The sequence below is a fragment of the Python bivittatus genome, unplaced genomic scaffold, assembly GCF_059951505.1.
Source record: "Python bivittatus isolate LINGU-HERP-01145 unplaced genomic scaffold, Pbiv_v1 ctg000410_np1212, whole genome shotgun sequence".
Lineage (NCBI taxonomy): Eukaryota > Metazoa > Chordata > Lepidosauria > Squamata > Pythonidae > Python > Python bivittatus.
Window position 1 is genome coordinate 14,036,709 of NW_028277067.1, and position 14,698 is coordinate 14,051,406.

General features: G+C 42.0%; 1 protein-coding gene across 1 annotated transcript in view; it reads right to left on the bottom strand.

The window, feature by feature from the left end:
- Window positions 1-14,698, bottom strand: part of PRR12 (proline rich 12) — a 42,907-nt gene that overhangs the window by 7,903 nt on the left and 20,306 nt on the right. The window contains exons 5-12 of the mRNA XM_088143533.1: window positions 13,872-14,478; window positions 11,289-11,608; window positions 10,417-10,533; window positions 9,824-9,957; window positions 8,633-9,087; window positions 7,539-7,664; window positions 6,377-6,474; window positions 4,543-4,671 (exon numbers count right to left, since the gene is read on the bottom strand). Of these exons, the coding sequence (XP_087999659.1) occupies window positions 4,543-4,671; window positions 6,377-6,474; window positions 7,539-7,664; window positions 8,633-9,087; window positions 9,824-9,957; window positions 10,417-10,533; window positions 11,289-11,608; window positions 13,872-14,478 (1,986 nt within the window). The remainder of the gene's footprint in view (window positions 1-4,542; window positions 4,672-6,376; window positions 6,475-7,538; window positions 7,665-8,632; window positions 9,088-9,823; window positions 9,958-10,416; window positions 10,534-11,288; window positions 11,609-13,871; window positions 14,479-14,698) is intronic.

Here is a 14,698-nt window from a genome sequence, read left to right on the forward strand (position 1 = left end):
CACAGTGAAAAAATGGGACTAAAATTAAAGAAGACCAAACTAATGACAACAAGTAGAACAACCAACCTTAGAATTGACAATGAAGATATCAAAGTAGTGGACAGTTTCTGCCTTTTAGGATCAACCATCAACAGTAAAGGAATAAGCAATCAAGAAATATGCCGCAGACTAACATTCGGTAGAGCAACCATGAAGGCCTTGGAAAAGATATTCAAATGCCAGGATGTATCTACATCTACAAAGATCAGAATTGTGCAAGCCATGCTATTCCCTGTGGCACTCTATGGAAGTGAACGTTGGACTTTAAAGAACCAGGATAGGTAGAGTATTGACACCTTTGAACTTTTGTGTTGGAGAAGACTCCTGAGAATACCATGGACATCTAAGAAAACAAACCAATGGATCACTGAATAAATCAACTCAGAGTTCTCACTCAAGGCACAAATGGCCAGGCTCAAATTATCCTACTTCAGACACATTATGCAAAGACCCAGCTCTTTGGAAAAGGCTCTAATGCTGGGAAAGGTGGAAGGAAAAAGAAGAGAATGATCAGCAGCAAGGTGGATGGACTCAGTTACAATGGCGATGAGTGCACCATTGGAAGACCTGAAAGACCAGGTTAGGAGTAGATCATCATGGAGATCTATCTATGTAGTTGCTAGGAGTTGAAAACAACTTATGGCACATCATCAATCAATCAGTCAATCAATCAAAAAGTTGCTAAAGTATGTCCACCAGTTAGTAAAAGGACTCGATTTTTCTCACGTCTCTAGTCCATAGTTTCAATCAGGTTTTCAGTTAGGATGCAGAACTGAGATTCTTGTGGTCATCTAGGGGAATGATTTACCCCAGGAACTAGGAAGCTGGGGGGGGGGGAGTTAATTCCTATTTATTCTCTCGGTAGCTTTTGATATTGTGGACCATCTGATAGGGTTGGGCCTTGAGAAGATTGTTTTACAATAGTTCCAGTCTTTCTTCTTAGGTCAAGTCCAGAAGAGAGTGCTAGGATTAGTGATCAGCACTTAGAGTTCCATTTTTTCCACAAACTGCTAGAAGTAATCCATTTTTAGAATGAAGCACTTTCAACATATTTTCTTGTTTCTTGCTATTCAAACACCAGAAAAATAATTGATTGCCTAAATTCAAAAATAGGCTGAGTGAAGGTAAACAAGCTGACCTCAAATCCAGATGTGGCAGGGTTAATGTTGGTTATTAGAAAGCCAAAGATTAAGCCTCCTGTGGATGATGCTGCACTCCTGAAAAGTGCAGGAAATTCAATACATGACTACAACACATTGTGCTTGGCAAGACAGACTAACAAATTAAGATAACTTATAGAAAATGGATCGCCCAAGGGGGGGAAAAATCTAATTTTGTTTTTTGATTTTAATTTTCTGCCCATATCTTTTACTTCTTGAGTAGCTTAAACAATGAAATAGCCACATTATTACAAATAAGAACTTTTCTTGAAATGCATCTTGGGGATGGACAAATCCATACCCACTCCAGCAGTAAGAACAGAGTTGGGTATATCCCCTATACAAAGTCATCTAGTAATTAAAGTATTCCACTGTTGGCTGAAGATCTTATTTATGGACCCATATAGATTACCCAAGCTGTGTTTCAAAGGGCAAACACTTAATGTGCCTCCTCACACTTGCGCTGCCCAACTTTCAAATGCCATTGCACAATATGAATTCTCCATCCAATTCCCAGTCCAATCAGATCTGAAGGTGCAGAAAAGCTGCAAACAAAGGGTCCTGGATGTGGCTGCCTAAGATGATACTGCATTCCTTAAATGTGCTAAGTCCCTGAAGTGGTTGGCTCAACACAAATCAGCCTCCCAGATAGAAAAGTATTTAACAACTTATATGCCTCAACATCTTAGAAGACCTTTCTGTAGAGCACGTTTTGAACAATTAGATTCTATGGTAAGATATGGGAGGTTCCATGGAGTTCCATTTGAAGAAAGACTGTGTACCTGTGGTGCATCAGCTGTTGAAGACATTGCATATATCCTATTTGATTGCAAACTATATTCTGCAGAAAGGACTGTTTACTTAGATCCTTATTTAAAAACTAAAAAAATATTGGGACTCCCATGAGAAACTGTCTTACTTCTTTCAGGGGACAAACTTGCATATCGCTAGCAAGGCTGTAATTTTTATATCAAAGGCCATTTCAAAGAGGACAGACTACCTAGAACAGATTGGGGTTAACTGTTGGGGTGATGATTTGTTATGACTATGTCCTACTGTTTTCTCTGTATTGGTTTTATAGTTTTTTATATGGTCAGACGACTAATCAATAAAGTTTCTTGTTGTCGTCGTACAAATAAGAAAAGCTTGGTTCATTTGGGTCACACAGTGGGTAAAGGTTTACTAGGTGATGTTATATTAAATAATCTCTATTCTCTTTGAATGACCATTTTACATGAGATCTATCACCTGCTGGCATTACATGAGATGGGCCAGTCCATGTGGACTGTCTTAGCTAAGTATGTCCATGTACATTTCAATAACCACAAACTAATTTCAAGGAAAGGGGAACCCACTGCTAAGCACCTGTGGCTCAAAACTGTATCAGCATATATCATATATATGGATAGTTGCATGCTTTTTATTTTCCTCTACTAAACTGACTCACTGGTCTCAAGAAATACCTCCTCTGAGTGCTGTGCTTCATAACAGCTCTATAACTTGTAAAGCTAGCATGGCGGAGTGAGTACTATTCAGCTAGGGAATTTCTTGAAGAGATCCCTTATCTCTTTTTTGACAAAATGAGAAAGAAATACTAGCATTAAATTGTTGTTTTATTCAGTGATGGGAATGTAGGTTATACTATTATGCTCAAATGGAGATTTCCTTCACCCTCAATTCCAATTAAGGCCTCGTGGGATTGCCCTTTTGAACTGACTTTCTGATTCTTTCCATGTTGCATAACCCGTTGCTATTTTTTTAAAGTTTTGTGACCTTGTTAATACAGGAAGAGAGCACAGACGTTGCCAAAATTTCTTTACAGCACTGGAGTATATTTTTGGAAATATACTCAAATTCCCTGCTAAATCTTCTTCTCTGTATCTAATCTAACATCTATTCTAATCTAATTATCTTATCTCTTATCTATTTATTTATAAATAAATATATAAATGTTATATATCTTATCTAATATCCCCAGGATTCAACAGGAGAGGCCAAAGTTACACAGCACCACTATCCTCATTTTTTAAAAAGAATACCGGATTGAAACTTTTTGATTGGAATTTAAAATTATATTTCAAGTGGAGCTCCCATGAAAAACTGCATGTCACTTTTTCCTTAAAACAAAAAAAGTGCTTCAGAGTGAATGTAATCTGTATGAAAAAAGAGTAATACATTTATAGTCAGAGCTGACTACCGCAGAAGAGTAGGCAGATCTGCTAGAAATGGGAATCTAGAGTAAGTTGTTACATTAGGGATGAAGGGGAGGATGAATTAATATTAATCATCAATGTGCAATTAAGAATGGAATTAGTGGCTGCCATAATGATATATGTGTTTTTTACAGGGAGAGGATGCACTTTCCAATTTATGTCTGTCTTTGGTCTCTGAGGATGCACTGGTGATATGATGAGAACCCAGAGGGTTTTTTTCACGTTTTTTGAGAGCTTAGAATTTTTGAAGGTACAAATTAGGTGCACTGAGAACTGCACGTTAGATAAAACATGGAAAATCACCATGTGTTGCATGTGGCCCACAGGCTATAGACCAGTGTTGTCCAAACTTGCCCACTTTAAGATGAGTAGACTTCAACTCCCAGAATTCCCCAGCCAGCCATGCTGGCTAGGGAATTCTGGGAGTTGAAGTCCACTCATCTTAAAGTGGGCAAGTTTGGACAATACTGTTATAGACTGTCAATTTCTGATTACCAACAAGCTGTGGGGAGCCAGCATAATACAAACCCAGAGCAGCCTTCCACAAGTCAATGCTCTTCAGATGTGCTGGACTCCCAGAATTCTCAGAAGCAGCCACAACATCTGGAGGATACAGGTAGGGGAAACCTGGGGTTAGCACATCAAAGTAGGATAAGGTAACTGTAATGGTATGTGGGAATGACCTTGGGAAACAGGAGGAAGATCCGCAGACTAGGCAATGGTCAGAAAAGAGGCAGCTGAGCCTGCAGAAGGAATGGCAAACGTCTCAGAAGGGACCCTGCCTAGTTTCTTGGACTGTAAAGGCAAGGGGGGAAAGGCTTACAAGATTCTGTTAATGTAACCTTACAATAAAGTTAGAGCTAGTACTTCTGGATGTGCTTCTTGTCTGGACTACCTCGCAAGGCTGACAGTAAGCCACATTCAAATCACTTCTCAGTCATGAAACTCTCATTAATGGCCTACGGATCTATTGTTCACCCTTGCAATTTGTGAATATAAAACAGAAGATGAGTAGGAGAACAACTATACTTACCTTGAGCTCTCTGGTAGAAAAGAGAGAGAAGAGTAATCAGTGTAAATGGATAGGTTTACCACAGATCCTGGGCACCACCTTCATCCACAACACTTACCTGCGGTTTGGATACATTCTTCTTGAGTTTGTTGAGCGTCTTGCGGTTATAAGGTTCACCACCTGGGCGCAACTTAACTGTGGTATCGCATGTTTCGGCATGGAGTTGGGGGAACATATGGAGTGCCTCCTGGATGGGAAAGAAAGTAAATGTGTGAGAAGCATAACCTCTGCCTGTCAGGGTCAATTGATTCCACTTTCTATTGTTAAAAAGATTCCAAGATGTTAGGGACTGGACAAATCAGATATTTAAATATATATTAAAATGGAGGCATCCTCAAATAGTAGAGTTAGGTATAGCCTCTGAAAAGACTTCAGAGACAAAACATTAGAGGCAGGAGGTGGTTCAGGGAAAGGGAGAACTACCCTCTATATAAGTAGGACCAGGAGACTTCTTTCCTTGAAACAGACAAGAGCATCACTACTGAACAGGATGCTCATTGACTAGAAAAATCTAACTACAGCCTATTCAAGCAGACCCCAATAGCACAAGGTCCTGAAATCAGGTGATCCTAAAGAACCAGTTCCATGCCCTTGGTCCAACATGCACTGCAAATCCAGAGCCCGGCAACATGACATCAAATAAACCTCAGTTTTTCCTCTGTATTTGAAGATTTTATTTTTTCATGTTTCACAAACTGTTTTTAAGCAGGATGGGGAGAAATGGCTTTTCTTAGCCAGCTCAGGGCAGGATGCCTGATGTTAAAATACAGAAAAATGGCCCTTTAATCTGACTTGTCTGATCATTCCAACAAGACATACAGGTAGTTCTTATTCAGTGACCACAACTGAGACCAGCAACTTGGCCATTAAGCAAAGCGGTTGCTAAATGAAACCGCGACTGTGCTTATGATATTACTTCAGCTTTCCTTTGTTTTACAGACTTGCGAAGGTTGTAAATGCAATGATTGGTTATAGTTATTTTTTCATCACTGTCATAACTGTAAACGGTCACTAAATGAAGCAGTTGCTAAGTAAGGACTACCTGTATAAATCCCCCTAAGATACATGCAAAGTTAAAGCCGACTTTCACAGCAGATTGCCAACACAGAAAAAAAAAAAAGGAATAATCAAGCTCTCCTGTTTATGCAGTAGGAGCCCTTCAGTCTGTGGTGAAAATTTTGCAAAATTCTCTGGGGTTAAGAGTACAGTATAAGGAAAAATGATTAAAGAAGAGGCCAGCAAAGTAGTACTTCTGAGATACTTCTAAATGCCTCCCATAGATCTTCAAAATAAAATTAAAAAACCCTAACCATGGCTAAAACTCATGAGACAAATTTCAGTGTTCTTGACTGAGATTTTGTGAGGCCTCAGGGATAGGGTCATTGAAACCTTGTGCAACGCAGGGATCAAGTGAGATTTCACCCATTTTTTTTTTTAAATGTCAATTTAAATTTTTGGAATTTCTGCCACCATATACAGTATGATTGACATAATATCAACCCCACCTGAAAAAGCTGCCGACTCATGAATTGAAGGGTGACACTTCAGAGCCATTTACTAGCAAGATACACGGATAGAGGAACTGAAACATCCAAGGCAGCATGAAGTCTCATGTTAAGTGTGCATTTCATATTTATATATAGAACAGGATTTAAAGGTCCATCTGGGCTGCTAGTAAAAAGCTTGGATCCTTAACCTATCTAAACTATGTTGTGTTACAAACCTTTTGGCCTTCAGGGCCTCCCCCTGCTCCCCCATTGTTGTTGTGAAGGTGAATGAGAAGAAAACACTTGAGCCAAATCTTGGCAACAAAGCAAAGCCTAGAATAAATACCCTTTTCCAAAAATCAGTCTCTGGGGGAATAGCAGATTCTACTTGCCCTCTTTCCGTACCTGTAGCGACGGATTCAGGGACACTCTCTTCAGCACCTTTTTCTTATGATCGTTCAAAATCCCATCAATTTTCCTCATGGGCGGGAGATACAGTTCATCTGGGATAGGATTGTCAAAACAGATGGCAAAGGTCACCAAAAAAAGCATCCAGGATGGGCAGGGACAGGAAACCTGCAATGCAGGACATGGGCAGCCAGTGTCCTGCACTAAGGAAACCCGGCTGCAGTGGTCTGAGTTCTAGACAAGCAAGCGAAAGGAACATAACAAGGTTTCAAATGCCACATTTCTATTCTGAAGAGGCTGGAATTTTTAGGCAGGACCAGATTTTTCAAAATGCTACATGTTATGAATAAACGCTTGCTTAAGCACCACTCTACCCCAGGTGTTCTCAAACTGTGGATCCCCTAAGGAAATAATTTAGAGGAGGAGCATTTTTGTGGGGGGGGGGAGTTGATCAGGCTTGGGCAGGCAAAACTGAAGCACTGTCAAAGCTCACTCCTGCTTTGCCCAGAGAAGTCTACAGCAAGTTTGCATATGCAAAGCAAGGAACAAAACCCAGAGAGCATTCTAAACAATGGTTAAACCCATGGGTCTTGACATCTGTCAAAAACATCTGCCAATTACAATTAGAGTTTTATTTATTATTTAGCTTTAGCCACAATTTCATTTATCATTTTAAAGGGCTGCGGGACTGCAAAGTTTGAGAACCCCTCCTCCAACCAGCCCTTCATATCTTTGCCTAATACAAATGAATGCTACAAAGGAGTATACTGAAACATTCAGTGGTGTTCTCTACTAACAAGAGATCAAAGCTGTGGGATTTATACTGCATTTGCAAAATCAGGCATCTTAGGAAGAATGTGGAGATGTTTATACTTTTTCTTTTCTAAAAAACAGCATATTTATAGTTCTTACTATGGCAACATAGAACAAGACTGTATATATTCAGTCTGTTCTGGCCCCAGGAATTTCCTAAGCAAGTATAGCTAGAGAGCAAAAACTTTTTGCATTTCCAGAAGGCCATCAAGCAAATATGAGTGAATGGTACAAAACAGAAAGCAAAAGGAGGAGAGCTACGAGAATGGCCTATGGAAACAAAAGCCACTGGCTTTTCAAACTAGCCCATGAGCCCATCTAAGCACCTCTACACAAGAATGCGCACCATTTGTATCCTCAAGAGCTTGGATCATGTCTGGGTCAAGGGCAGTGCTGACCAGCATTTCCACGTAACTGCGGTACATCTCCTTCATGGCTCGTGTATTGAGAATGCGGCCTGTGGGCACACGTTCTAAATGGGAAATGGAGCATTATTTTATTACGGAAGACGGCTGTAGCTCTACCTTTCAAAAGGGTTCAAAACAGGTTAACAAACAAACGAATGCAAAACACAGTAAGATTATATAAGTGTTTCTCAACCATGGCAACTTTAAGATGTGTGGACTTCAACTCCCAGAATTCTGGAAGTTGAAGTCCACGTCTTAAAGTTGCCAAGGTTGAGAAATGCTGGGTTATACATACAACCAAAAATTAGAGGGAGAGAGGGAGAGGGAGAGACCAGTCTCGCTCCCTCCTTGACTCATCTGGAGGTTCTTCTGATCCTACACTTAAACAACCCCTCTATAGACAGGGCTCCTTCTTTCTATTCCCTATTGTCAGCCTTCCACAATTTCTCTGTCTAACTGGTTAATGATAAAATCCTTTCCTAAGGCTTTTCAGAGAACCCGTGGCCTTTCACAAACGGCCGGATCACAATTCCCTGGACTCTTTTCTTCTCGTGGGCTGGAACTGCTGGGAGTTCTAATTCAGGTCACGTGGAGAGGTCCAGATTCCTCACCCTTGTAAATTCCTAGTTTCTCCTTGATCTAGTTCACACACATGGCAGTGAGCCACAGTATGCTTAACCATGATCTGTTCAATAAATCCCAATGGCTGGGATTTATTGAACATATCATGTTCAATAAATCTGTTTAGTGAACATGATAAACAGACCCAACTACCAACAAGCAAATAACTGTAAAGTGGTTTCTCAACCTTGACAACTTTAAGATGGGTGGACTTCAACTCTCAGAAGTTCAAGTCCACACATCTTCAAGTTGCCAAGGTTGAGCAACTCTGGTGTAATGTATGATGCCTGCCCTTGGATCAGTGCCACATTTCTTCTCTTCCCAAGACTACAGAGGTTCTTGGCATCATTTCTAAACTTCTTGGTTCTGGTGCCCACCAACCTGGGTGGAGGTTCTTCCCCCCGCTACTCACCCTCCTCACTCTGCTGGTCAGGGCTGGAATCTGAGTCCGAAGAAGATGCTGCTTCTTTGAGCCATTTTTTCCTCTTCTTGGGGGGCGGCTCAGCTTTTACCTTGGCCGGCTTCGGCTTGGGTTTAGAAGCTCCACCGCCTGGGGCAGTTTTTGTGAGCACAGGCATAGGAGGATCCGCCTTTTCCACTCTGGGGGGCTTCTCTGCCTTGGCTGGTTTCTCTGCCTTGGGGGGCTTTTCAGACTTCTCCACCTTGGGGGCCTTTTCTGGCTTGGGTCCTTTCTCAGCTTTGGGAGGCTTCTCTGCTTTGTCCATTTTTTCAGCCTTGGGGAGCTTCTCGGTCTTAATAGGCCTGTCAGGTTTCTCAGCTCTCTCTGGGACTTCCAGCTTCTCAGGTTTCTCAACCTTGGGCGCCACGGGAACCTTGGGGGTAGACGCCTTGGGCTGGCTTTGCCTCCTGTGCCAGAAAAACAGAGCACTGAGAGCCAAAACCACGTGCCTTGGGCCATGAAAGGAGGGAGCCTACTTGAGAGGCCAGGTTTACTGTGGCAGGAGAGTTTGAGTGCAAAGAAAGCCGTAATGGAAAAGTCAGTGAAAACAGGGAGGCCCTGGGAATTCTTACAGCCTAACAGCTAGCAAGCACTACAACATTTCAAGCAGACTGTGATCTAATTCACCATTCAAGATGAATCTGAGGCGGTGACGGGCGACCCAAGGGAAAGGATGCCCAGGAAAGCACGAGCCGGTGAGGGAAGTAAAGATGCCCAGCCCAGCCGCCCCCCTTGACCTTAGGAGCTGTGACACGATTAAGCAGAACAGGAAAAAGATGCTGAGCTCGGTGCCCCCTTAGCTGGAAGAGGGAAAAGGCAGTGACAGGAGCCCATCGCCCTCATGCATGAGGCGACATAAGCAAGGATGGAACATCGGAAGGCAAAGAGTGGCTGCTAAGGGGACTTTTCAAAAATGAGAAAAAGTTTCTCGTGCAGAAGTCATCTAGACAATTTTAATTCAGCCTGAACTGGAGGGATAGGGAGATGAAAGAAATACATGTGCGTCCCAAGGCAGTGCTGGAGAAACGGGCAATTTAAAAACAGCTACCCTGGAATGAAATCTGTGTAAGTTAAGCAATTACCCAGAGGTATTACTGTTCCTCAGCGGGAACTGGCCTCTCTTACACCTTCCTGATCCTTTACCTGACGGCTTGCAGAGGCCGGTGCCAAGGTTTCTTGGAACAGACACGGACGTAATCTTTCTTGTTGATATTCTCCAAGAATTTAACATAGAGTCGTTGGTACCGGTTCTTGGCATCACCAAAATAGCCCAGATACTGAGGGGTGAAGCAGGAAAAGAAAGAATTGAATACAGAAAGAAAAGAGAGAGGGAGACCATCCCACTTATAACTGCTCTTCTTCCAGAAGTAATGAGGGAACAAGTGGAACTGAAATTGCAATCCTTTGCCCAACACAATAATATATCAAGCTAATTGCTCAACTGGACTATCCCAAGCGCAAAAGTGGTGGTGGTGGTGGTCAGGGACCATTCTTTTATCAACAGACCAACAAAAGAAAAGAAGTATTCCTGTACTTGGCTTGACCCTACGCTACCATCACGGTAGAAGCATACCCAGGGGGAGGGGAGTGAAAGGAGGAATGGGAACAGGAGGAATGGGATACTTGGATTTAATTTACTGATTTCATATCTATCATGTTGGTGAGATCCCTCATCTCTGAAGCTCTTGCTTCCCTGAGAGTATGATACTACTTAAGTAGATGGGGTGGACACTCACATTGCTGGTTGCACAGAACTGACGCTGCCCATCCTTGATTTCAGGTGTAAACTTCTGAAGCAAAGCTTTCTGTACTCGCCAGATTGGAGGTGGTTCCCGCCCAGTCTGAAGTGCAAGCTAGAGAAGGACAAAAAATTAGTTACAGCAATGCCAAGTACTGGACAGCTAATAAGCTCAACTACTATCCTCTAACCAAGATTGTAGCAGAAGAGAACTGCATGAAATGACAAAAGAGCTCCCAGATATACTACATTTCTCCACAATTTGTCCTTCTGGATGAGGCTATTAGTGATGAGCTAATCTGATTCTTCAAATACCCATAAGTATTTGTAGGGAAGATATAATAGCTTGCCAACAACCCACCTAATACAATTTTAAAAGGGAAGTAATATTTTGGGGAAATAAATGGACTATTTATTTATACTTCACCTGTGGTTATTTTTTTCATCCTGATCTCAATGGGAACTGAGTGCAATTAAATTCAGTTTGGACTCCAAAGCATATAATTTACAACTGCCCCATTATAATTACACAATTCTCCCTCCCTTGAATATTTTCTGCAGTTTCCTTTAAAGTTTAGCATGTCAAAGTTTAACTTTGAGAAATTCTCAACACTAAACTTAGTGCTTGAGAACACGAAGAGTTTCCACTTTGAAAAAAACTCAACTAGTGTGCTCCAGGTATTCTGAATTACAATTCTCACAATCCTTTGCACTGGCTGCAGCTAGCAACAGAGGAAGTCAAAAGCACACACAGGGCATCAAGTCACCTAGTTCTGCTCCCAAAGCATTTGAACAATACCTTTCAATTTTAGTATTTAAAGTGTGTCTTTAATGTACACACCCATTCAATGCTCAAGACTCATTACATACCTTGAGAGCCTGAACATCCTCAACACGTATGACAAACTCATCCCGCTCTCGGAAGATCCCCTCCCCACCACTCTCCACCTCCTCTTCATCTGTCTCTCCACAAATGGCTGCAGTCTCCTGCTTCTTAGCAAGGTGAAGAGGCCGTGTGTCCTCAGGGTCTTCAGGCTCAGGAGATGCCTGGGGTGGTGGCTCTTCGAGCACTGGGGGAGGCTCCTTGAGTGAGGGAGCTGGGGAGATGGGTGGGGGTGGCTGCTCCTGCTGGGCATCTGCCTCCACTGAAGGAGCAGGGCTGGGGACCTTCACCTCCACTGGTGGCACATCTGCAGGAGAAAAAAAAGTAGAGAATGAGAGGAAATTCATTCTTTGGATCTGGAACCCTTTTGGATTTAAGGATGTATCCTTCTGATGATCAATACTCCTATTTACCAATACATACTGCAGAGGGCAACCATACGCTGCTTTATAATGAAGGAACCAAATTCTTAAACATATCACATATTTACATTAGTACACCTTCAACTTTTCAGGCATTCACGCCTGCATTTAATTTGTTTAATTTTTAGTTTGTTCAGTTATTTAGATTTTAACTTATCTTTAATAGAGTTAAGGTTAAGACTGCAACCTTGCATGATATATTTAATTCTGATTTTTCAAAAGATGCAAGGAAATCAACAGCAACAACTGAATACACAAAAGACAGAGTGTGCTGACAGGTGCAATTAAATACAGGGGGCTCTCACATGTAACAGTAAGCTAGGAGTCCTCGCCTAATAAATCATAAACGTAAACAAACTGCAAATTAGTTCACTCGGTTTATTTGCTCCAGTTCTGTTCCTCACTTTAAGCTAGTGGATAAACAAATTATACAGATGACACTTTTATGTGACATGTACCTTGGATAAATTCAAATAAGCCATAATTTAGAAACCAACAGCAAACTCTACTGCAAAATGAGCTTATGAATCTCAGCTTATTTGGGAGGATTTAACCATAACCTCGGGTTGACCTTCATGCAAATGAGTCCTGCTCGTATTTACTTGTTTGTTTGTGTAATGAGAGGACTGAACAGGAGTGAACAAGTTGAATGCATTAGCGTGCCATCCAGTTCAGATTTGTTAAATTAGAAATCCAAGTTGATCATTAAGTTCATCTACTATATGCGTGCGTGCATGTGTGTGTGTATTTGGTATGAATAATCACTTGAAAACCAGATCATTATACCATGAGAGTTACTAAAACATAGTAGTTCTCATGGTATAATGACGTGGTTTTCAGTGAATCATATTATATTCTCTATGCTATTGATTTACTGAGAAAAACAGTGTTTTTAAACATATTTTCCACAAGTAAAAATGTAATGAAAAGATTTCCAAAAAGTGTGAACTAGCCGTGAGTAAGCAAGCATATTTCTCTGAATACAGAAAAGAGTACAGCTTTTGGTAACTTTATATCAGGACTACAGAGCGTTTCAATAAGTCAAGGGCTGCACTCAACCCGAGTGACATAGAGGGGATTACACAACAAAAAGTGAGTATGCCTAAGACAGTGTTTCTCAACCTTGGCAACTTTAAGATGAGTGGACTTCAGCTCCCAGAATTCCCCAGCCAACCATGCTGGCTGGGGAATTCTGGGAGCTGAAGTCCACTCATCTTAAAGTTGCCAAGGTTGAGAAACACTGGCCTAAGACAACTAAAATTGGCAATCAAAATCGGTAAAATAGGATAATTATTTCCATTCCTTTCATCATTTTCTCCTACTCTGAAATTAGTTGTTGCAATCTGCCAGCAACTTTGGAGGGACTCTGAGGACATTATCTAAGTCTTGGGTTGCTGGACACAATAGTGTAAATGATCTAAAATCTAAAATGAATGCTGGGTGGAAAAGGGTAAGAAAGTTTACAGGAAACAGTGTACACCTTGATCTAACTAGGTAAACTATAGTCTTAAGGCAATCTACTTGGAAAATAGGGGACCACTTAAGTGCTACAGAAAGATGTTCACAATTTTACATTAAGGATGCAAAAAATATTGCTAGTAGGAATGAGGAATAGAGCAGTAGCAGAACTGTGACCCTTTTTGTATCCTAAAAAGGCCTCCCAGCTTCCCCAAATTAAATCCAAAATATTTTTTTTGAAAGGCCAAACACTCCCAAGACTGCCATTTATTTGCCGGGGGGGGGGTACCTTTGTTTTTAACTATGTTTTACGGATTGTTGTGAGCTGCCTAGAGTGATTGTATGAGATAGGCAGCCTGTAAGTCCTGTAAATAAATAAAATAAAAATAAATTCTGCATGAGATGTGGTGACACTACGACGTGGGCAAAATCCTAGAAACGTTACTGACCTATTGTTAGAAGGAAATATTACACCATAAACCAGTATTTCTCAACCTTAGCAACTTTAAGATGTGTGGACATCAACTCCCAGAATTCCCTACCCAGCCTTGCTTCTGGGAGTTGAAGTCCACACATCTTCAGTTGCTAAGGTTGAGAAACACTGCTATAAACACTATCAAGTGGTGATAGGGACAGAAGTCACAAAAATTAAGGGACACCATGATCAGGACAGGTGGCCCTGGCACTCACCACTGGGTTCTCCATCCTTACGGTCAGTGGGATCATAGAGCGCCGAGATGGCTGAAGAGATGCTCTTCTGCAGGTCCTGGTTCTTGCTGACAGAGTCTTCCTCGTCTGATGAGAATGAGGGCAATGTCTCCAGGTTACGCTTCAGCTCCTCGTCAAGCCGTTTGCAGGGGCTGGTGCAGCTCATGACAAGCCCAGCTGGATCTCCTTCTGGTCCATCCAAACCACCAGGTAACATTGGGGGTGCCACACTAAAGGGGGGTGGGGGCTGGGAGGAGGAAGATGTAGCCGATGGGGGGCGAGGCGTCTTGGATGGGCTGCCTGCAGAAGAGACCACGGGAGCTGCTGCGCTGGAGGCCCCAACTGTGGCTGCTGAGGAGGTGGAGGATGAAGGCAGCGTCTGACGCTTGCCTGACTTCAAGAAGTCCAGGAAGGAGGCCATGAACCCTGACTTCATCTCAGGCTGCTTCTCTTCCACCTCTTTGATCTTCTGTTTGATCTTCTCTCTGGTCTGGTTGCTATCCAAGCTGCTCTCTTGGGTGGGCTGGTGAGATGGGGTGGGAGCCTCCAACTGAGATCCCTCCAAACCTTTGGGGACTGGCAGTTTGATCTGGGGAAAAAGAAGGGACAGGAATTGGGGGAAGGGAGGAGATGGAGAGCAATTTCCTGGCCTGCTGCTCCCATATGCTGGCTGACAATCTTGACCTAAGGGCCCTCCTTTCTTTAAGAGATTTTTTTTTCACTATCCACCAGCTTTCCTGTGGACCTTCAATTAAATCCAGGTATATGCAAATGAAGTGCATTGTACATATATTTTTATTTCTTATTCT